The sequence below is a fragment of the Euphorbia lathyris genome, chromosome 7 (assembly GCF_963576675.1).
Source record: "Euphorbia lathyris chromosome 7, ddEupLath1.1, whole genome shotgun sequence".
In the NCBI taxonomy this organism is placed as follows: domain Eukaryota; kingdom Viridiplantae; phylum Streptophyta; class Magnoliopsida; order Malpighiales; family Euphorbiaceae; genus Euphorbia; species Euphorbia lathyris.
Genome location: NC_088916.1, coordinates 33095519 through 33119825, shown reverse-complemented (window position 1 = coordinate 33119825; position 24307 = coordinate 33095519). Strand labels below are relative to the sequence as shown.

The window sequence follows — 24307 nt, the reverse complement described above, 5'->3', positions numbered from 1 at the left end:
TTACAAGATCATATCCAAAATAATAGCCGACAGACTGGCTCCAATTGCCTCCAGGATCATATCTGACAACCAATTCGGATTCATAGCAGGAAGAAGCATCCATCATTGCATTGCTGCAGCTTCAGAGGGTATAAATCTGCTTAAAAAGAAATGCTTTGGAGGAAATTTGGCACTCAAAATTGATATTAGAAAGGCCTTTGACACCTTGGATTGGAATTTTATGCTTGCTGTTTTAGAATCTTTTGGCTTCTCATTGAAATTTAGGAACTGGATTTTGGAAATTCTGAGATCGGCTAGAATCTCAATAGCGATTGGAGGGGGAATTAAAGGTTTTTTTGGTTGCTCTTGCAGAGTCAGACAGGGAGACCCCCTCTCTTCCATCCTTTTTGGGATTGCCGAAGACTTTCTAGGCATGTGGATTTCTAATTTGGTCGAAGAAGGAAGATTTGATCCAATGAGCTATACCAACGCTGCTGCGTTCCCGTCTCACTTGTTTTATGCGGATGATATGATGATCTTTGCCAGAGCAACATCAAAAAATATGAAGTGCATAAGAGACTTATTTATCATGTATGAAGACATCTCTGGCCAGGCTGTCAATTGGAACAAATCTCAGGCTCTCTTTGGCAATTTCATTACCTCTGTGCGCAGAAACAGGCTCTGCATCAGGCAGACAAACCTTCCGTTGAATTATCTGGGAGTACCTCTGTTTCAAGGAGCACCTAGATCTCGATTTCTGAACCCATTGATTGACAAATTTCTCGGTAAATTCAGTCTTTGGAAGGGACACTCTCTCTCCTTTGCGGGCAGGCTCACACTGATTAAATCTACGTTAACTGGTGCTCTAGTGCACTCTTTTCTTCTGTATCGTTGGCCTGCTTCCCTTATTGAGAGGGTGAACAAAGCCATCCGCAATTTCCTTCGGACATGGGACAGGGATAAAAGGAAGCTCATTGTTGTTCCCTGGAGAATTTGTTGTCAGCAGATTGCAAATGGGGGCCTGGGGATCAAAGATCTCAGAATTTTTAACACTGCTCTTCTTGCTAAATTCAGTTGGGATCTTATACAGGGCAATGGTTTCATCATCAATATGCTCAGACTCCGATTCCTTGAGACTTCTGGGATGCCTAGAAGATATATTGCAAATTCTTCCATCTGGTCTTCAATAAGAGCTAATTTTGATCTAATCAAAGAAGACTCAGTTTGGTGGTTTGGTAAGGATTCGAATCTGAATTTCTGGACTAACAGATGGATTGTGCCATCGGTTGCAGATCATCTTGACATTCCTAGAAAGTCACAATCAAAGCTCTATGATCCGATCCAAAAGTTCAGACTTGAAGGTAATTGGATCAATTTGCAAGAGCTTCCTAACAATGTTCAGACAAACATTAGACAAGTCGAAGCTATTAACGGGGATGATCTCTGTGTTTGGCATACGTCAGACTCTGGACGGCTCACGGCCCGCTTGGTTTACTTGCATCTTGCTCAGGGTGAACTAGTGAGGTGGAGTAAATTCATCTGGAATTCTGTTGTTCCTCCTTACCGTGGCACCACTTGTTGGAAGCTGCTGCATGGAAAACTCGCTCTTCAAAAGTTGCTGCAAGCTCGCGGATGGTATATGGCACAACGATGTGAACTGTGCAAGTTCAATGAAGAGAACGCTGATCATCTTTTCATGAACTGTACTGTTGCAAAGAACCTTTGGGGATTAATTTTCAATATCTTCAATTTGAACTACAGCTTCACGCTTGGCTTTGGTGATTTTTTCACAAGCATTCGTGATATCAGAATTAATCGTAGTAGGAGAAACAAGTGGAAATTTGCTGTTACAACCTGTATTTGGTTCATCTGGCATATTCGGAATCGTGCGATTTTTGACGGAGAGCTTCCTTCAATCCAAAACTTAAAGTATAGGCTGCTGCAATTACTCAATGAAGGCTCCACCGTCTCTGTGGCTAATGAAAGACTGCTCCCTGACCCTGACTATGTCATTGTTCGCTGGATTGCCCCACCGATCAACAGGCTGAAGGTAAACACAGATGGAGCTTCGAGTAATTCTGGCAATGCTAGGGCAGGTGGAGTTTTTCGCAACAACAGGGGTTTCGTACTCGGTTGCTTCGCTTTCCCTATTCTGAACACTCCAGCGCACATAGCAAAACTCAAAGCAATTGTCTACGCAGTCAAAGCAGCGTATGAAAGAAATTGGCGGAACATCTAGATAGAATCCGATTCAGTTTATGTTGTTCAATTGTTAAACAATAATAGTGGAGAGGTACCATGGAGAATCAAAAGAGAATGGCAAACTTGCTTAAATCAGCTTTCGCTAATGAATTGGAGAGCCACTCATATTTTCAGGGAAGGAAATCAAACAGCGGACAAACTTGCGAGGGCAATCGGCTTCCTCCGTCTGCTGGTGGCATTCGGCACCTCAATTCTGTCAGGCTCTAGTGTTTGACGACATTTGCAATGTAGCACATATCCGCTTGCTGTAACCTTGTGTTTTCTTTTCTCTTTTTTTACTTCTTTCTCCCTTTTCTGTACTATTTTCATTTTTTATTAATAAACGGGATGTTGGCTGTGCTGGAGGTGCCAACCTAGTTGGGATGTCTGGCCTTCCTTCGAGTCCCAACCTTCATTCAAAAAAACTAAAATTAACAAAATAAAAATTTAGTTAAACTAAATTAAACAAAATAAAATTAACAAAATAAAAATTTAACTAAAATTAATAAAATAAAATAAAATTGTTTCACCACACGGGCGTATGAGCATCACGTCCTCACCCAGGTGACGGCGTATAAACATCACGTTGTCGCCTGTGGTGAGGCGTGATGTTCATACGCATCACCACAGGTGGCGGCGTGATAGCCATGCGTCCCGGTGTCGCGAACCCGAATTTAAAAAAACAGTAAATCGATTCGAAAATACGTATAAAAAGCATCCAGATCAGTCGAAATTACGTACCATAAGTCCCTTTCATTTGTCGTCCCTCCCTCGATCCATAGTTTTTGTCCGGATTTGAGTTTAAAATTTGAGAGGATTTGAAGAGTTGAGAGGATTTAGGTTTTTTGAGTTAACGGGTATTTACGTCTTTGTTAGAGGCTAAAGGTAGGAATTTGGGGCTATGAACATGAATCCACTTATATAATGATATTCTAACAAAAGTCAACTCTACGCATTTATTAATCAAAACTAAAATAATATAATTATATTTTTAAAAAAAAATATAATTATATAAAAATTAATAAATTAATTATTATATAGTAGAGAGATTATGATCATGTGAGAAAGAAAAAACATAATACAGAAAAATAATACTCCATTCATTCCTTTATATAAGTCATTCTAGCTATTTCACACAAATCAAAAAATATAGTGGTTAACTAAAAAAATTCTTTTTCATGTTACTGTTGGGGAATAAGTATTGGAATATTAAAAAAACACATATATCAATACAAAAAAAGATTAATATTTGTACCAAAGAATTAAATTAAAAGTTTTTGAAATCCTGGAATGAATTATGTTTGGGGAAAAAAACTACTTTGCTAGAATGACCTATATATAAAGGAATAGAATGAATAATTATCATTATAAAAATGGTAATTTTGTCAATTTTAATTTTATTCATTGACTATAGCAAAAGAACTATAAAATTTTAATTTTATTCATTGACTATAGCAGAACAACTGTAGAATTTGATGGGAACAAACCGGACTGGACCTTTGGGATCGTCTTTGCTCATATTTAGGAGCTATAGTAAACAAAATTGAATTATACTAGTTTCTGATTTATTTAGATTCTAAAAAATTACATCACCAATTTCTATCCTAGTTTGCAGAAAATAAAGAGCAATTTTAGAGTACTCTTCGAGTAATACTCTCGTCCAATCAATTCATGACATGTGTATATATATTTTTTCTTTTCACCAATCATACCCATGTAGCGGTACAGTTAAACCTCGATAAATGAATGTTTGATAAAGTAATAACCTCGTTTATATAATAAATTCTTTCGGTCCCGACTTGGGCCAATGGACTAAAGTAATATCCTCGCTAAATGCATTAAGTAATAAAAATATTTAAATCATTAAGCGCTCAATGAAAATATAAATTAATAATTATTGAATTACATACAATATATATATATATATCAAAATCTTTCAATCAATCAACTAGAAGTCATTTCTTCTGAAAAAATGCATCTATAATTGATTGTTTTTTCTTTCCACCTAAACCAAAATGAACACCACCCTTAACTTTTTGTAGTGCAAACACAACTTCTGATATATTTTGCTGATGTTGTAGCAAATAGATTTAAGTAGTACTTTAATTGATGTCTTTTGACTTTTCTTACCTCATACAATGTATGCATTTTACAATGGAAAATTATCTATAAAATAACAAATATTGATTTATCGATAAATGAATAATTTATTCATTTATCGATAAAAAATAATCTCGCTTAATGAATATTTTTTCCGGTCCCAATGATATGCATTTATCGAGGTTTTACTGTATTTAAGATGATTTTGATTGGCTGAGAATATTACGCCAAGAGTATTGTAAAATTTCTCGAAAAAGAAGTACCCTATTCTAAACCTATTCGTAACTAACTTATTGATTGTTCCTCTCCTTTCAGTAGTAATAAAAATTATATAATTATGGGAACAAACCTTAACAATTACATAATTATTTCTAAAAAATAGATGTTTAGATATCGATGATAAGTGTAAGATGTAAATAAATAAATTGTTTAGCTTGCAGTATTTAATATTATAAACGTTTAGATCTGTTTAAAGTAAAATTCAGAATGAAGAATGTATTTTCATTCATCAATTGCATCAGTTACACTCAGTTTATATACACAGTGGAATGGGGATATGAAGGGTATTTAGTTTACACATATTGTGACAGTTGGTATCCTTTTGCACCTAACTCTGTTAGCTATACTAACTGAATTCTGTTACTTCTTATTTGCTTCGTGTACTCTTCTTAACACTCCCTCCTCACGAAAGCAATTCTTCAGTTTGATCTTACCTTTGTCTTCAGAAATCTTCTGCAGTAAAACCATTCCCATTTTGAAAATTACTGGCAACATCTGCTTGTAGGATAGAGGTTTTGTGAGAACATCAGCTAGTTGATCTTTAGAATGTATGAAAGGGGTTTTGAGTAAACCACTTTGTATATGTTCCCTTATGATATGACAATCTATATCCAGATGTTTAGTCCTTTCATGATACACTGGGTTTTCAGCTATGTGTATTGCTGCTGTATTATCACAATACAATGGTATTGGTTTCTCGGCTCTCAACTTCAGCTCCCCTAACAAGAACGAAACCCATTTTAATTCACATGAAGTAGTTGCCATGGACCTGTATTCTGCTTCAGCAGAAGATTTACTCACTGTCGGTTGTTTTTTTTCCTTCCAAGAGATTAAGCAATCCCCTAAGAACACACAGTATCCACCAACAGACCTTCTAGTCTCTTTGCATCGAGCCCAATCTGCATCACTAAAGGCTGTCATCCTTACTTTATCTTTAACAACTTGTTCATCAAAGTCATTTTTACAAAATGCTCTCAAAGATAAACTGGACTGTTTAGGATACAATAACCCCATATTTGCAGTTCCTTTGAGATATTTCAAAACATGGATAGCAGCATTGAAGTGAACCTTGCTTGGGCTTTGCAAGAACTGACTCAGCTGCTGAGTTGTGTAGCTTATGTCTGGTCTGGTGAAGCCCAGATATAGTAGCTCCCTATTATTCTCATGTATTTCTCATGATTATCTATTAGAGGACTATCTTCTACAAAATCTATTCCTGCTGGAAGAGGACTTGAAACTGCCTCTGCATTTTGTAAACCAGCTTCATTGATCATATCAATGATGTATTTTTGCTGAGACAATACAAATCCCTTTTCTGATCTGGATAATTCTACTCCCAGAAAATACTTAGCAGTACCCAAATCCTTGATAGTGAATGCTTTGTGCAGTGCATCTTTAACTTCTGTAATAAGCTTCAAGGAAGTGCCTGTTATTAACACGTCATCCACATATACTACCAAGACTATGAAATCTTCCCCAACCCTCTTGGTGAACATACAATAATCATGGATTGATCTAGTGAACCCAAAACTTATCAAAGTGTTGGTAAATTGCTTGTTCCACTGTCTTCCAGCCTGTTTCAAGCCATATATAGACTTCACAAGTCTGCAAACCTCTCCAGGCTTTGCATTATACCCCTCAGGAGGTTCCATATACAACTCTTCCTCGATGTATCCATGCAGATATGCATTGTTTACATCTATCTAATATATTTCCCATCCAAAATGTGCTGCTAAAGCAATTATCAACCTAACTGTGACTACTTTTGCAACTGGGGAAAAACTGTCATGATAGTCTATACCCCACTTCTGGTTGTAGCCCTTGGCTACTAATCTTGCTTTGTACTTATCAAGACTCCCATCTACTTTGTATTTCACTTTAAGAACCCACATAGAAGAGATAGCCTTTTTACCTTTTGGAAGAGAACACATTGTCCAAGTGCCATTCTTTTCTAATGCCTCCAGTTCTATCTTCATAGCATTGACCCAGTTCGGATCTTTGATGGCTGCTGCATAGGAACTAGGCTCTGGAATTTTAGCCAAGTTGCTCAAAAAAACAGCATGATTATTAGTAAATGGTGGCATCTCCACATTGTTATCATTGTAGATAACATGAGTAACAAAGTCTGAAGTCCAAGCTGGAGGTTTCACGTTCCTGCTTGACCTTCTTAGATGTTGTTGTTCAGTCTCATGATCACTCTGGGTACTTGCTTCTTGTTCTTCCACTCCTTCTATAATGTTGCTTGATGGCTGTGTTTGATGCACAGGTACATCAGGCAAAGATGAATCCTCTACATCAAGGTGAAGTGTTGGTGAATGTCTATTATCTCCATTTTCTGTAAGAAAAGGACTGAGAGATTCTTCATTTGAATCTTCATATATAGGTAAACATATATTGTTCTGTTGTGATCCTGGTAATACAGAAGAAAAATTGTTAGAAAAATTAAAATCTTTCTCAACAAAGTGAACATCTCTTGACACACACAAGCTATGTGTCTTGAGATTATACAACTTCCATCCCTTCTGCCCAGGTGAACTTCCCAAGTATACACATTTGGAAGCTCTGTCTTCAAATTTTCCTCTCTTTGCATCTGTGTTTACTGCATATGCAGTGCACCCAAAAACCTTTAATCTTGTGTAATCAGGCTCCTTTCCATGTAGTACTTTGTATGGTGTCTGCCAATTCAATACCTTGGTGGGGTACAAATTAATTAAAGTGGCAGCATGAAGCATTGCCTCACCCCAAAACTTTTGAGTTAAACTTCCTTGTTACAATAATGCCCTTGCCACTGTAGTTAAACTTCTGTGCCTCCTTTCCACAGTTCCATTTTGATGTGGAGTATGAATACATGACCTTTGATGAATGATCCCCCAACTGCTTGAACAATGCCTGAGTATTCTGGTTTGTGAATTATGTACCATTATCGGACCTTATGGTCTTAATGTTTGTGTCAAACTAATTTTGTACAAGTCTTATATAACTCTCAATCAAGCGTGGTACTTGATCCTTGGATTTGAATAGCACAACCCACAATGCTCTAGAAAAATCATCAACAATTGTCAATATAAATCTGTCCCCAGTTAAGGAAACCTGTTTGTAGGGGCCCCATACATCCATATGAATCAACTCAAACAGTTTTATTGATTTAGTAGAGCTATTACAAAATGATTGTCTCACTGCTTTACTCCTCAGGCATACATCACAATGCTCAAAATCAGAAATCTGTACTATTTCTTTATTTTGTATAGCTTTTACATGCTTCATACTACTAGTAGACAAGTGTCCTAGCCTTTGATGCCAAATTTGCATATTCTCTGAAACATCATGTTCTTTGGCAACCAAACTATGATTTATTGTACTACTAAAACTAGCATATTCTTTTATTACCTCTTTATTGAAAGATCTCCTTGTGAGAAAATAAAGTCCTTCTTGCAAGAATCCCACGGCTATTATTCTTTCAGATGCTTGGTCCTGCAAAATACAGTATTTAGCAAAAAAATCTAATGCTAATATTCTGATCTTGCAACAATTTCCCTACATAGAGCAAATGGTAATGGAACTTTGGCATATATAACACATTTCTCAACACAATTTTGTTGCCAAGTTCAATGTCTCCTTTTTTGGACACATTCTGAGACTCTCCTGTGGACAAGAACACTTTCCTGTGCTCATTTGACAATTTAACCACATTATGCATAACACTATCATCAAATGACATATGCGTGGTTGCTCCAGAATCTATTATCCAAGCAAATTCAATGTTTGACAATTTTGACTTGCATTTAGAAATTTTACCTGCAGAACTCATACCAGCAAATGCAGAAAATTCATGATTCTTACTGCTATCAGCCACTGACTTATTCCTTAAAGCCTTTTGAACTTCTCTTTGTACCAAAACTTGCATTGATTCTTCTTTTTCACTATCAGAATCTGCTTCAACTAGTGGAGAGGACTCTTACTTTGACATATAAGCATGTTGCTTGTGATTGTTGTTCTTCTTCCCTTTGTACCAATCCGGATATCCTACAAGTTTGAAGCAATCAGCCTTTTCGTGCCCAGATTTCCTGCAATATTTACAGAACTTCTCATCTTTGTTGCTGTTATCACTTGATTGACTCCGATTCTGGTTGGAATTATAACTCCCACTAGATTTTCTACCGCCATTCTTGTTTTGAGATTTAGACATAGAAGCATTGACAAAATCCTCTTTCACCTCACTTTCTATGCTCCTCTGCCTTTCAATTCTCATCAGCATGGAATAAGCCTTGTTTACTGCAGGAAGTGGTTCCATTAGAAGTATCTGCTCACGCACATGATCAAAATCACAATGAAGACCAGAAAGAAATTGCATTAACTGTTCTTCCTCAAGTTGATCTTGAGCTTGCTTTCGCGCTTCTCCACAAGTACAACTGAGTAAAGGCTTGATTTCAGCTAATTCATCCCATTTTCTCTTGATTTTGTTAAAAAAATCAACAAGACTGAGATTCCCTTGAGTTAGAATACTAATTTCCCTCCTTAACTGAAAGATTAAGGGACCATTACTCTCACCATATCTCTGTTCAATCTCTTTCCACAAAGAGAAAGAGGATTTGGCAAACAAGAACACATCAGCCAATTCTTTAGTGAGAGAGTTGCGAATCCAAGAGAAAACTAAATCATCATCCCATTTCCACTTAGAATATTCATCTGAACCTTCATCATCAGGTTTAGTATTCTTCTGAATGAATTTTAACTTGCGCTTAGCACTTAATTCCAAAACCATTGTTCGTTTCCATGCGATGTAATTACTTCCATTCAACAAAGTAGAAACCAAAAGCATGCTAGGGTTATCATTGCTTGTTACCTGTTGAGGTGTAGTCGTCGTTACTGGAGGAATTGAACTCTGATCTATGTTGTGAGTTGTTGAAGGAATTGAATCGGGAATTTCTGGAACACTTCGAGGTGAAATATTGCCGGAATCGTCGTCGGAATCTTCTATTTCTGAATTCACAAGAGAATCACGCACAGTCTCTGCGTATGATTTCGATCGAGATTTCTTTGGACGCATTCCGTCAAAAATCGATCAAGAATTTCCCAGGCTGATCATAAACCCGCTCTCATACCATGTTTAAAGTAAAATTCAGAATGAAGAATGTATTTTCATTCATCAATTGCATCAGTTACACTCAGTTTATATACACAGTAGAATGGGGATATGAAGGGTATTTAGTTTACAAAAATTGTGACAGCTGGTATCCTTTTGCACCTAACTCTGTTAGCTATACTAACTGAATTCTGTTACTTCTTATTTGCTTCGTGTACTCTTATTAGCTATACTACAGGGGGTTTTGTCCGTTGTAGAGTTGTAAGGATGTAATTTGTACTTGGGTTCTGCTTCTCCCGTTGTTGTTCTGGGCTTCTTGCCTTCTTTATCTAACCAAAAAAAATAGAATAGAAGGAAAATGAAGAAATGAATGTTAAGATATAACCTGTTTGGGAATTGTTGGAATATAAAAGAAAGTAAAGGTATGGAGTAGAATAAAAATTTAACGGTACATATGTAAAATTTGTGAGTACCCAAACAAGTGATAAAAGAAAGAGAGTCAACCGATTCCCTACTGACCAAGTGGATATTCCCTTGGAAATAAAATGTGATCCACTTAAAATACAAAGGCAGTGTGACCTCAGAAATCTGTAAGAATATCCATTTTAATTTTTGTAAATAACAAGTTAGATTTGAGAAATCACCTTATCTAATAGGTACCAAGGCCGCATCTTTTCATGTTTGATTCAGCAAAAGAAAGAGAGAAATAATGGCTATGAATAATTGCTTTCAAGTGAGTGGTGGTGTTGTGCAATATGCTCATCCATTTGCTCCTGCAGACCATTTGCCCATTTATAAAGGATTTAATGCATCATCTAATCTACCTCTCTCTTCTTCTTCACTCAAACTCTCACTCAGAACCAGAAGAACTGCCTTTGTTTGCAAAGCTCGTGAAGCTGTAGATGAAGGTTTGTCGCCATTGTTTAAATTTGCGATATTTGTATTTCTTATTTTCAATTAGTTCTAACCTAAAACTCTTTTTTATATTTTAGAAATAATCCGATAGGTTTTAACTGCTAGACATAACTAGGACTGAATTGGTAAGAGTTTGAGTTGTTTGTGGTAGATGATAAATTGAAATGGGTGTCGGTGCAGTTAAAGCAGTGACAGATTCAAGCTGGGACAGCCTTGTGATTGGGAGTGAGACACCAGCTCTGGTGGAGTTCTGGGCACCGTGGTGTGGACCATGCCGGATGATAGCTCCAGTGATCGATGAATTGGCCAAAGAATATGCAGGAAAGGTATCATGTTTCAAGGTGAACACAGACGAGTGCCCAAATATAGCAAACAAGTATGGAATAAGGAGCATTCCAACTGTGCTGTTTTTCAACAAAGGAGAGAAGAAAGAAAGTGTAATTGGAGCAGTACCCAAGTCTACCTTGTCTACCACCATTGAGAAATATGTTGAAGCTTAATCTTCTCTTCTATTCTATTTTATGTAAATCTCACTTTCTTTCTATGCTTCCAAATCACTTCCTTAACTATTTATTCATGGATTGCTATATATAATATAGTCTAGGGATGTTGGCTACTCTTACCTTTTTATTATTCAAACACCCTAACAAACCAATCATAATTCACTTTGATATTCTTCATTTCAGCTCTATTTTTTATCCATATTCATTACCCTTCAAAATAGTAAAAAATTATCCATATTCATTACCCTTCAAAATAGTAAAAAAAAAACACAAACTTTAGAGGTAATCTCATTCCCGTCAAACTTTAGAGGTAATCTCATTCCTGTCATATACCCATTACTGATATTATTATTTTTTAAAATTTCATTCTCGTCTCCAGTCCTTTTAAACAAAGTTCGGATAGTCCCATTAATATCCGACCTCATTATCCTACAACTTTTGAAGTTCTAGAAAAGAAAAACAAAAGTGGAAGATGCCGTACCACCTAAACACATTAAAAAAACAATAAACAAATATTTAGCGCCTTGATTGAGCAAACAAACACTAACTACTGTATTGACAACTTGAGAACAGCTCATATAGGCTATGATCTCATGTTCTTTAAATCATAGTGATGAGCTGTAGTAATTTGTTTGACTACTAGAGTCAAGTAGAAGAGTAAAACATATGATAGAATTGTACACAAGAGTGTCACTTTTAGAAGAGACAAAAACTGAGTATGGTTGAACAATGGAAACATAATCTAGCTAACCTTATAATGAGGTTGTTCTACGATGATACTGGCTTTCAAGACGAGCATTTGCATAGAATATACACTCAAAAGCTATTTCTGACTAGAAAATGAGCAAACAGATAACTCCTAAACTGTTAGCTATGGCTAAGGCCGTATGGGATCACCAAATACAAACAATTATAAGAAAACTGAAGCAACTCGAAGAGGATTTAACATTTCCATTGATAAAACACTATGCTATATGTTTCAACTTTTTCTCTGAAATTAGTACAAAGTGGGAGGAGGGTTAGCCCTGATAAGTGATAACTATTCCAATGTGTAATGCCATCCATCATCTTCACAGGGCTCTGTAGGAATGTCATTTCAGCCCATACTCTCTTTTGCTGCACAAGCAGCTACAATCAACACCTGAAACATCACTATCATTCTAAGTCCATGCCTTCAAGGTGATGGCTTCCAATCAAAGGGAAGATTAGTAAATCCATTAACTGCTCCTAACCCACTTAGCAGTTGGTTTCCCAAGTCCTGTTGTTGATGATTCATGCTTTGCTCTCGAATAATCGATGGCATACTCACCCGTCCATTCATCATAGAGTTATTACCCATCACAGTTCTAATTCCGTTTAACATTGCAGACTGCCCAAGTCCGTTGCCCATGGTGCCATATCCACCTCCCCCAATTCCAGGATTATGCACCGTTCCATTCCCCACCAAGCCATTTCCCCCATTGAGAACTGCAGCGTTAGTCCCGGGCAAAATCCCATTGACATTTTTCATGTCGTTCCCCAAAGAACCAACTCCAACCATACTGCCTGTGCCATTGAGTTGGTTTGACATCATCATTTCATGTATGATTTTCTGAACAGAGCTTTGAGAATCACCGTGATCAGCCTCCCCAGAAAGAGCTGGCTGTTGCAAGGGAATATTTGCAGGTGAGTTAGCAGAGCTGATGTGATTGGCTGCTGTTAAGGCAGCATGAGACGTCTGTGTAGGATTATTAGAAGAGGAAGGCGTAGGTGATTGGAAAGGAGAAGGATTAGGATGTGCCTGTGGAAGTGTGCTAGAGGAGCCTGGAGACGGGATGTGAACCGAGTTTCCGCCGTAAGGACTGCTTGCATTATTTATAGAATTTTGTTGTCTTGAATTCATAGAATTTTGATGGAGGAGCCCAACAATAGCACTGGTGGTGGTAGATGCAGATGCTGTACTGATGGAGTTATTTACACTAGACACACCATTGCTAGCAGCTATTTGCATTGCAGTTGCCTGGGCAGAGCTATGATCACTATTTGAATTCTGGGGCACTGCTTGCTGCTGCTGCTGCTGCAGCTGTTCCTCAGGCTGTTGAGCTTGACTATGAAACCCAGATGAAGCACTGGTTTTCCGAGGGTATTTCGCCAAACTCTCTGAAAACCAAAAAAAAAAGTCTCATGTATTAACATATGCTCATATACAGGTGAAAACAAAGAATCTGAAAACAGCTTCCAATAAACATGGTAACGTGATAACCATTCTCACCTAAATAGGTATATTTCACATGTGATCCCTGAACTTAGCACTACTACATGACACCATCTTGAAACGAATTTTAATAATAAAGTCAACTTCTGCTTATATAACAGTAATATGATATCATTCTAACTGTCATCCGCTAGCATAACAGTGATGCACTGGCACGCTAATGTGGGCATTTGGGCGACAAATCAGAGAGAGAATAGCCAGAATAGAGAAGACAGGAAACCTCTCAAATGTTCATATCAGTGTGCAATGTCATCCATGTCATCTCAGCATGTCATGTTGTACAGAAGAATATTAATTATATATGTATAAACACACCCACACAAATGCACTTCAGGGCTTTATTGTTACAAATTGCAGTTCATACAAGACAAAGCTTAGAACCACCAAATTTTCCATTGTTATCCACACCTAGTTACTTATAATTCATATAATTTCAGTTCAGTTCTTCCACTTTCACCATCACCTAAGTCTCCTCGAGCTTTTAAATACTTCAATTACTATCTTGAGAAATATTACTTTTAGCCCTTCCTATTTTGATTTTTAGCTCCACCCCTACATGAATATCTAGAAACTTTGAACTTTTGGATCCCAACGATCAAGTTGTTTGAAATAGACCATCTCAGTCTAATTGTCCTTGACCACAAAGAAAATATCAAATCCATACCAAATATAGGGTTTTTTTAAGTGTTTTTGTTTAATATAAGAACAGATTTTCTGTATTCTCTACTACTGAATTTAAGAGGTTTGGTCTTATAATTCTACATATTATATCTGTGAGTATGGTGAAGGAAATAGAACTCAGGAGTCTCACAATAATTTAACTAGATTCTCGGTAGATCCCAACTCAAAACTAGGTGCATTTTTCAAATGCTTAGAAAAGAAGGCAGACTCACATGAGTGAACTGAATGGAAATATATTTTCAAGTCTAACAACTAAATACAATCTCAAGTAAAACTCAAAGTTTCAATAATGCGTCATTATTCCAGCATAAGCCAAATGAGCACCAAATTTCCTCATGCACACATCAATATCATCAAAGTTCTACAAAAAGGCTAAAGCAATATTTATCAACGTCACACTTCCCTAACCAAATTTTGGCTCAATGAACGTCCTAAAAATAGTCATTGCAGGGACCTTACTTCTGAATCTTTCTGCATCCTATCAAAACCACATGGATCGAATGGCTTCAAAGCAGCATCAGAGAGTTAGATTACTTAGGGACTCTGCCACCAAGGCAATATCTAAAGTTATTGGAGCAAACCACCACATGTTTGACATTCCATTCCATTATCAGATAGAAAAAGGGAGCTATGACAAGCACATCTCCGATCCAACTCATCCACTTTAATCTTCCCAGAACACAAAATAGTAATGTCTCATTTTCACACCAAAAGTCCATTGAAAGTAGTAGCAATACATATGAACTATAACACACCTCCATATTTCCATTCATCCTGAAGAACTTAATACTAACAAGTTCCCCTCCAAATATTCAGAACCATTACACCAAACGCCTCACCGATAATATATTTAAGCATTGCTTGATATCTTTTTCTTCTAGGCTCTAAGACACCTAGTACCTCTTTAGCCCTCAAGACATATTGTGACTACTAAAAAAATATATTTGCTTAGTGCCCCTCATAAAATACAAGATAAGTTGCACAATAGGAAAAGCTCAAAATTATGCAGTCAGGTGATGATGCAGAACAAGAAGCTCTCATTGTACCCATCATACTGAATTTTTCACTTTTTCTTAATGGTATGTCATCTTACCTTATTTCTGCATCTAAACAAAGAGACCTGCCCATGCTCTCACTCACATTAAATCAAAAAACAAACAAATTAAGGAAAGAAGCCATGCTACTTCAGATTAGAGACAAACACAGTACAGAAGAGGTTAAAAATTATAGTTAAGAATTTTCAACAGTGCACAAGCATGTTTGTCCTCTCTATCCCTCCCTCTTATCCTTGTCTTTTCTTTTCCATTATATCTTCTTCTCCAACCCATTCCTTTCCTTACAACACCTCACAGTTAATTTTCCAATTCTCATGACACTTTCACTAGCTCAACTGAAAGCATGAAAGACTTCTTCTTCTTCTTCATTCTACCTCTGCTACAACATGACAACCCTGCAACAATATCCAACCCCAGCCAAAAAAATATAATAATAATAAATAACGCCTATCACCCTCCTCACCATTTTATCACTTCTCTCCTCTATGCCTCTCAATCCTGTGTTATTTTGTCCCCACAGCTTTTGTTTTTCCCCTAAACGATTTTGATTTTTTTTTTTTTGCTTAAAACTTAATGAAGAATCTTCTTTCCTCTAATATAGTTTGCATGAACTGAAGTTAAGTTGATAACTTGAGAATAAGCAATCTGCAATTAGAAGAGGAAAAGGAGGTTAAAATTAAGGTAGAAATGGTTGCATTCATATCCACTCCAACTCCTAGGATAATTTGGATGCTCCTTTGTGTTGAAATATGCACCAGAGATTGGTTTTGAGGAGGATTCTCAAGAGCATGAAGAACTATACAACTGTGAATCTGACAGATCTGATGAGGTAGTGCTTGCATTATATTTCTTAAGAATCATTGAATTATATGATTTAAAACTTTGCTACTGTTTTTATACTGGATTTAAAAAGTATTGCCATTAGAATTCAAATTATATGTGTTGCGATCACAAATAGTTCTCTTATACGGGATCGGTTTCCTTATGCATTTTAACATCGGACCAAAATTGAATGACCCTTAGGATTGTTGGGACACCTTGTGGCTCTAATAAGTTATGCATAATCTCACATGACAAAACACAGGTCCGGCCGAGGACCCATCCTGGAAGGTAAGCTCTAGAGAAGTCTAATCACTGGCTGCCATAATGGTCGGGAGACACGAAGTTTTGTGCTTTGAACTTCCAACAGCTAAAAAATAAAGAAAGCTAATGCCAAACAAGCAGTGATCTGAAACATGTAAATGCTAATGCATGTTGAATTTATAGGAATGCCAAAACACAAGAACTTGCTGGTTTCTAACCACCTATAGTGAAGTATGTCAACATTATTATCGAAGCAAGGAGAGATCAAATGAAAATTCCAACTGTCAAAGCACCCAATTAGACTCATTTTTTGTAGATCATAAAATTTAAATACAAGCGGCCATCCCCAAGAACCATACCTCTAGCTATGCCTCAGGAAAATCAGAAAAACTAAAGAACTAAAGATGATAGTCGTGGGGGGAAACTCATGACTTACCCATAGGTCCAGTCCCTGTTTCTCGACTATAATCAATCAAGTCTTTCATGCTATTAACCACTTCTGATATCTGCAACAACATGAACAAATTATGAGAAATGATGCAGCAATTCTTCAACACATAAATTCGGCAAGTACTTTCTGCAACAGAATCCTAAAAATTTACCATTATTAGTTAGACCTCTATTCAGTTTATCAAGTCTTTTCAACTGCTTTCCACCATAAGAAAATAAATATTTACAGAAAATATCATGGAAAAGTCAAATTGTACTGATTATGTGCAACTGCTTATAATGCATAATACGAAAGGTAGACGGACTCCAAATTGTATTGTATTCATAAAAATACAGCCATTATCCAGCCAAAATATTTTCGACTAAAAGAGTAATCAATGTAAGGCTCATAGCAACAATCCAGCACTTGCAAAGAAATTTAAATAAATTTACAAGCCTATTTATGGAACTCCTGAAAAAAACTAGTGATGCAATTGTAGGTTATTTAAACCAAAAACGAATTTGTAAGGAAATTTAACAGAGAACTAAGTAGGAAAGAACGAAATGCTAGAGGGTAGAATATACAAATGGGACAAAAAAAAAGGGAGCATTATCTTACTTAAAGTAAATCTAGCATCATGAAAACTATATACAGCATCGCTTCTCAAATGCTGGATTCAGTGAATGTCAATAATACAAGGGCAAATGTCCAATTAAAAAAGAGAGTCAAATTTCAAATCTCCATTTAGAAAATAATGGACCATATTCGGGGTGATGTGATGGGTTCCCAGTGAAAATAATCAACAAGCAGCGGACCATTTTCATTATTTAAATTCACCATTGAAACAAGGAGACCTCATTAAGCCATTCAGAAGTCCATATAGAAAAGAGTTCCTCAAATTATAGTTCTCTCGAAGGCAGTTCTCATATGAAATTGTTACAGTAAAAGAAAAGCAGAATATGAGAAAATATAAATATCATATACAAATGAACATAATCACGGAGGAAAGTAGGTTGGGATGAAAATATAAGCTTTGTTAATGGAAGTATACAACTATCGAAGCTTCTAGCAGAAACACACCAAAAGAAGAGTAACAAGAGCCAAAGACCACCTTTTAAATCAAAAGTTTATGTTTATCATAATCGTGTAGTACACCAAGGCACTAGATGCATGCAGAAGATGCCCATTATAGTAACCTTTAGTACTTGATGAGCAAAATGAAATTTGCAACAAAAGCATCCATGAATTACCTGCAGGCATCTCACATATCTCTTTGTATATCCTAAATCATTCACCAGTGGAACTTCCAGAGCCTTTGCTAGTTGCCGAGCTGATGCAACAAACCTAAAGAAGCATAGCTTGTTATCAATAAATAGAAGCACTCAGACGTGAATATACTCTACAAAGCATCAAAAGTTCCAAAAAATAAATGCACAATTAATAAATGGATTAGTGCACATGGCAATGATGCAGGTGAAAATAACTGAATGAGGCACAGGAACAGCCATAAAGCCTGCTCTGGGATGGCAAATTATTCTTCTCACTTAGTTTCACACATAGCATAAACTCCTGCATGACAAGCACTGCCAAAAAACATTCTAGTGGAAATTAAATTACCATGGTCCTCTCACATAGATCAGTAGCAGGTGGTATACTTTAGTCTTTAAATAAAGAATAACAAAGGGTACAATCTCCCATCTCAAACAGAAGAAACATAATGTTCAAAACACCAATGTGGTTATTTCAAGAACAGTATGCACCATGCAACAACTAGAAAATATTTGATACTTTTGTTTAGACGGGACAAATAGTTCCAACAACTTCATCATTCCTGATTGCTATGAGCAATCAATTTAACACAAATAAACCACATATGCGTCCAAGAGATTGATAATTGAGGACATTGTATCATTCAGCTATCAACTTCCCATGGTTCTAAAAACCGGACCGGGGGTTCAGGGGTCAACAGGTTGACTAGGATTGGTTGAACCGGATGACGTCATAAAATAATATATATAATAAAATTAAATTAAATATATATAATTACTAATATATATATATATATATATATGTATGTATAAATTAATAGAAAAAACATAAACTGAAATGTATATATATATTTTGGTGAAAAATGAAACCATTACTATTAGTTTTAACTGAAGTAGGAAAATTATTCATTCAAAAGAAAAAAGGAGTGAGGGGGTTGGTAGGCGTGGGTTTTTATCCCACATTGAATATGAAGTTTAATTTAGTTTTTGTTTTTTTTTTTTTTGTTAAGTAAGAAAAGAAGAATTCAGGAGCCTTTACTTTAGTAGCTGTCCCACATCGACTAAACAAAGAAAAATAGACATGATTCTTTTATATAAATAGCCAGGCCAAGAGCATTCAACCTGCCATTCCAGAGCATGGTATTAAGTGGCAGATTAAACTTCAATCTTTTTTTTTAATATAACCCGGGGTGAAACTAGTTCACCGGGTTGATCTCGGTTCGCCGGTTTCCCCCGGTCCACATGGGGTCACTAGTAGTGACCCCAAAGAACCATAACCGAACCGGTCCAGTCCGGTTTAAAAACCATGCAACTTTCAATAAGAGAAATCTTTTAGAATCAGTATTCAAAAGCTATCAATGCTCAAGCAGAAAATGCAGTAACATGCTACATAAAACTTACATATTACAATTATTTTGCAGCTCTGGAACAGATAAGTTGGCCGATACATTCTGAGTAGCAGCCTGGTATTTTTGAGCTGCAGCTCCAAGCTGACTGACCTGCAAAAATGAAAATAATATTGCTGTATGATCTTTGCCAGCACATTACCTAATGCTGAAAGGTGCTTTACAGGTCCATCAACACGCTATCAAGTAAAAATTAAATCTAGATTAATCAGGTAAGTTTGAATTGGAGACAGGTTCATTTATCTGATCCTAACCCTGCAAATTGACTCAATGGAATCCTTCCAAGATAGCAATATACGGTACAAATCAATATATATGCTGATTCACAATAACCATCAATGCAAAGGTGATGCACCCACGTATGGAAGTGGATTCTAAAAGAGATGGGATTCCTGAATCCCAGACCTGATTCCAGAATGAGATATAATCAAATAACCATCAAATTTCAAAGAAAAACTCAATACAGCTTCAACATCAGATGCATGAAAACTACTCTAATAGCTGTCACTTCAAATTCACCAAGAACTTTAAAGAGGGGGAAAAGGAGATTGTGTCGAAGATTGAAATAAAAACAAGCCATTTACAATGGCATGATGTGGTTATGATGAAAAATGAAAGAAAAAAAAACAAAGAAAACCAACATACTAGGAAACCAAGTGAAAAGTTGTATCAAATTTCAAAGAAAAACTCAATATCGCATCAACAATCAGATGCATGAAAAATACTCGAATAGCTGAGACTTCAAATTCATCAAGAATTTTAAAGAGGGAGAAAAAGAGATTGTTGTCGAAGATTGAAATAAAAATAAGTCATCTACAATGGCATGATGTAGCTACAATGAAAAATGGAAAAAAAAAAAAAAAAACCCAAAGAAAACGAACATACCAGGATAACCAAGTGAAATTAGCAAAGATGTACATACAATTGACAGATCTTTTGCTAAGGATTATGATACATTTACTCAGAACTGGCATTTTATTACACACTCCGAATAGAGCAAGTAAGTATAGAGTAATTATACATTCTGTTTTCTATCAAATCAAAGGGATCGTTGCAGTGTAATGGAAGTAGTGCAGAAGGATTTCATGATGACAATTCAGACCTACTGTTTTGAACACAAATTGTAAGAAAGCCTAATAATAGAAACAAGTCACTCAGCCAACTAAGTTTAGATGATGAATGCGCTGTTATAAACATTTTATTTGCAATGGTTATATAGAGCTCAAAAGTGTTAGGAACATAGTCCGCTCAGAAATTTATAGTTCTCAAGGAAATTTTCATGATTAAGCAAGATAGCTTGCTCCTAACCTGTGGTATTAACAATCTTCGAGGGATTAGTTCTTCATGGCGCCGAGCACAAAACTCCCAAGAACATATCTGCAACAAGAAAAATGGAAAAACCAAGTCAAAACAGAACAAATTTGTTAATAGTGATGCCCAAAGAATTAGAAACTATTACAAGTAAAAAAAATATCTCCCATTGTGTACCTTCAAGTCAGGAGAGAATACAATCCGCAACTGACCATCACGCACAACACGAAGCTGCTCAAAAACACTTTCCTGGATAGCTTTAGCATAGTCCAAGACAATTTGACCAGATGAGTTCTGATATTCACGAGGCATATCAACATAGAGAAGTTCTTCCAAGGTACCACTTTCATATTTGATTTTGAAAAGCCTGGGAAGAACCTCAACAGTTGCCTCTGCAAATACAGGATCAGAATAAGAAGCATTTCAATAGAGGTGGGAAGTCTATAAAACAACAAGCACACCAATTAAAACCAGAACTGTGTGATTGTCATAACGATGAACAACAGGAAGCAGTGAAAGGTATAACTTACCAAAGCCCCTGCCTGGCTTGCGATTACAAATTTCACAGTGCCATACATCCTGTAAGTTGCAAGTGAAATGTTTGTTATAATTTACATTGAAATAAATTAGCCATAGAAGAAACTAAGAACTTAGAAAATTCTGTCTTCTTGATACAAGAAGAAAAATACATCAAAATGAAGACGGACAATAGCATAAATATGCAGAATCCCAGAAAAATTGATTTGTCTTGTCCAATTGCACCTAACAACAACTTAGAAACAGCGATTTTTTGCATAGAAATAACTCTGATTATTTGCTATACTAATGCCACTAAGTTTCTCAAGCACCAGACCTGAGGGAAAACTCCAGTTGTTTGACGGCCACTTCCATACATCGAAACACACCACTTCTTTTTCGCATGTGGAGCAAAGTACTCCGCCACAAATTTTCTCCAAAAATCAATATTGTTGTCCTACATGACAATTTCACACGATTATAAACCAATGAAAAGTCAAGGCTTACATAGATCTTCAGCAACTAAGATATCTTACTTCAGGTCTATGTTGCTGCTGATACATGTAGTGCGTAAGACGGCGAGCACACATCCCAGGTTCATAAACTGGTTTGACAGGAGATCTTATGGGTAAATTCTGCTGTTGAAATTGTTGCGGTAATTGAGGACGTTGAGGTGGAATTGCTTTCATAAGTTGTTGTTGTTGCTGTTGTAGCTGCAGAAATCTTTGTTGCTGTAAAATATTAATTTGCGCAGCAGCAGCATGAGAAGACTGCCTTGACATGTGAAGGAACTGCTGCTGTTGCTGTTGCTGCTGCTGCTGCTGCTGATGTAGAAACAATGACGGGTCTGAATGTTGAGGTTCCAACTTTACCGGCCCTAAATTTCTCATAGTTGGCATCTGTTGAGGTTCCAATTTTACTGGTCCAAGATTTCTCAATGACTGTTGCTGCTGTGTTCCATGCTGGTCATTTGTCACCTGAGGCTCCAACTTAACAGGACCAACTCCAGCTAATCCTCCTCGAATTTGCTGAAATTGATGTTGCTGCTGTACCTGCTGACTATTGTGAGGTGAAGAGAACTGTTGCATCTGTTGTTGACCATGCTGGAAATTTTGAGCTTCAAGCTGTTGGGACTGCTGTTGATCCGGTAATAATGTATTGGCAGAAGGGTTTGAAAATTGCTGTCCCTGAACTTGACCAGATGGACCAGGACTTACCATGTTTGATGACATAAATGATGATGAAGGAGCACTGAAACCCATTCCACTACCAACCCCTGATAGTGGATCTGTTTCAGCACCACCATCAATAGCTCCACGCTGACTGCTCCCAGGACCAGAAAGCCCTGGGTTTGGACCCCCATTTCCAAAAGACTGATTTAAGAAAGAGGAAACATTTGGCACATTTCCTAGCATATTCATATTATTGAACTGAGTACGTGGGGATACTAGTGAAGGAAATGCAGTTTGTGAAGGCAGAGGACCCCCCTGAGCTCCCAGCATTCCCGAATTTGATCTTAAAAGTGAAGGAGAAACAGACTGGGCACCACCAATCGGTGTAGGCGGACCCGAGGGTACCATTTTATCAAGAATCACAATCTACAAGCACTTCTTGAAGTAATAACTATCTAAAACAACATGAACTAACCTACTATTACATAAAATCAGCATAAAGCACACATTGACCTACTTAGCATTTCCAACTCCCCATCTAAGGCCGTAGACTTCAAAGTCGTTATTGTGCACCAATTGAAATGAGCGAGTTTGGTGCCTGAGCAGATAGTGTTGTGTGTAACCAGACACAAGTTGCCGACCAAAGTAGACAAAACCAGAGGAACAGGTCTTGATTCTGAACATTCTAGACTTTCCCTATCCTTACACAACCAGCAATCTTCTAATGGCTCTCGCATGAAGAGCTGCACATAATACAAGCATTTAGATCCATTTCTGCAGCAATAACGTCAAATAAAGCTAAACAATAAATCAAACTTCCACCACTAAATACAAGAAAATTTTCAGCATCTCAATACTATTAAATAAAATCCATATCAAAATCAGAACTAACGTCGACGAACATTTGCTGTCAAAACTTCAAGAACTCAAAAGCATGCTCAAACACAGAAAAAAGTCCATTTAGAAAAACTTTTCAAACGTAGAATTCCAATAGCCAAAATAAAAATAAAAAGGTTCAAAAATGCTGCAAAATTGAAACTTTATGCAATAAAATCACAGTTGATACAGAAAAAATCAAAAATATTCTACCTCTATCGAGGGTAGCTCACTGAATCAAAAGATCCAATGGTAAAAGGTAATAGGTTATAGAAGAAACAAGAGAAAAGGAAGCCCAACTTCAGAGCTAAACACGAAAACAAAAAAAGAATATAACAAAAGACCAACTTACCTGGACTAGTAATTAACGGTAGTGAGAGGGACAACAGTGAGCAGCAAAGATTTCTCTAATCCAGCATATACCACAATCCCAAAAAAAAAAATTATCTACAACTCTAATAATAATCGAAAGAAAAGAAAAGAAAAAGGAAATACCCTCTTTATTGAATAGAGACGAAGAAGAAGTTTATTTAAGTTCGAAAGGACTCCTAACTCTAGGGTTTTTGTATGCTCAGTTCGTCAAAAATCTACCTTCTTTTTCAAGTTGGCTTTTCTTTTCTTTTCTTTTTTTTTTTTTGGTTTGTTTTCTCTCTCTATCAGTATATGAGTTGTTTGCCTTTGCCTGGTCTCTGCTGTATCCAGAGAGAGAATGTTTAGAGAGAGAAGGAAGTGAGAGAGAGAGAAGAGAAGAGAGAGAGTGTGTCCTTGCGGACGTCAAAATTGTATTCGATTGGATTGAATTTTCTTCTTCTTCATTCTCTTCTTTTATTTTTCTTTTCTTCTTTTTTTTATATTTTCTCTCTCTTAAGAAAATGAAGTCAAATGCTATTCTTTCTCTTCTCATCCCTTCTTCTTCTATGGTATGTATATGTGCATCAATGAATGCAACATGACATCCATACATGTCATGTGTCCACAGACTGTTCATTCTGGAACGCCAAAAGACACATTTGACCCCTTATAAAAAAAAAACTGATTGCATATTTACGCATTAAACTTGGTGAGTTATGGTGAGTTTTGTCCGTTGGTATTTAAACTTTTTAAATAAAAATAATACATTTATAGTTGGTTTTAAAAACCTATCACACATACAGT

The 24307-nt window shown here is 36.5% G+C and overlaps 2 protein-coding genes across 6 annotated transcripts; one reads left to right on the top strand and one right to left on the bottom strand.

Annotated features, from left to right (window-relative positions):
* Positions 1-10294: 10294 nt before the first annotated feature.
* Positions 10295-11213, top strand: LOC136234735 (thioredoxin M-type, chloroplastic-like). The gene is made up of 2 exons (XM_066024210.1): positions 10295-10590; positions 10778-11213. The coding sequence occupies exons 1-2, from the start codon at positions 10392-10394 to the stop codon at positions 11095-11097; spliced, it is 519 nt and encodes a 172-aa protein (XP_065880282.1). The 5' UTR covers positions 10295-10391; the 3' UTR covers positions 11098-11213.
* Positions 11214-11679: 466 nt separating this feature from the next.
* Positions 11680-23995, bottom strand: LOC136235759 (transcriptional corepressor SEUSS). Of its 5 annotated transcripts, none has more exons than XM_066025756.1 (11): positions 23648-23995; positions 23505-23559; positions 21641-23050; positions 21442-21561; positions 21119-21167; positions 20766-20980; positions 20586-20654; positions 19273-19370; positions 17854-17947; positions 16610-16679; positions 11680-13239 (listed from the first exon to the last, which is right to left on the bottom strand). In XM_066025756.1, the coding sequence occupies exons 3-11, from the start codon at positions 22682-22684 to the stop codon at positions 12275-12277; spliced, it is 2724 nt and encodes a 907-aa protein (XP_065881828.1). In that variant the 5' UTR covers positions 22685-23050; positions 23505-23559; positions 23648-23995; the 3' UTR covers positions 11680-12274. The 5 variants fall into 5 exon arrangements, with proteins under 5 accessions (XP_065881828.1, XP_065881825.1, XP_065881827.1 ...); XM_066025753.1 differs by having other exon boundaries at positions 21641-23019; XM_066025755.1 differs by having other exon boundaries at positions 21641-23019; positions 23744-23995.
* Positions 23996-24307: the final 312 nt, after the last annotated feature.

Excerpts from the sequence above, each read along its gene's own strand:
- LOC136234735 (XM_066024210.1), top strand. The coding sequence starts at position 10,392 with ATGGCTATGAATAATTGCTTTCAAGTGAGTGGTGGTGTTGTGCAATAT. Across the intron at positions 10,591-10,777 it reads TCGTGAAGCTGTAGATGAAG|TTAAAGCAGTGACAGATTCA; the intron begins GTTTGTCGCCAT and ends GTGTCGGTGCAG.
- LOC136235759 (XM_066025756.1), bottom strand. The coding sequence starts at position 22,684 with ATGGTACCCTCGGGTCCGCCTACACCGATTGGTGGTGCCCAGTCTGTT. Across the intron at positions 19,371-20,585 it reads GAAGATTGTTAATACCACAG|GTCAGTCAGCTTGGAGCTGC; the intron begins GTTAGGAGCAAG and ends TCATTTTTGCAG. Across the intron at positions 17,948-19,272 it reads CTGCAAAATAATTGTAATAT|GTTTGTTGCATCAGCTCGGC; the intron begins GTAAGTTTTATG and ends ATGCTTCTTTAG.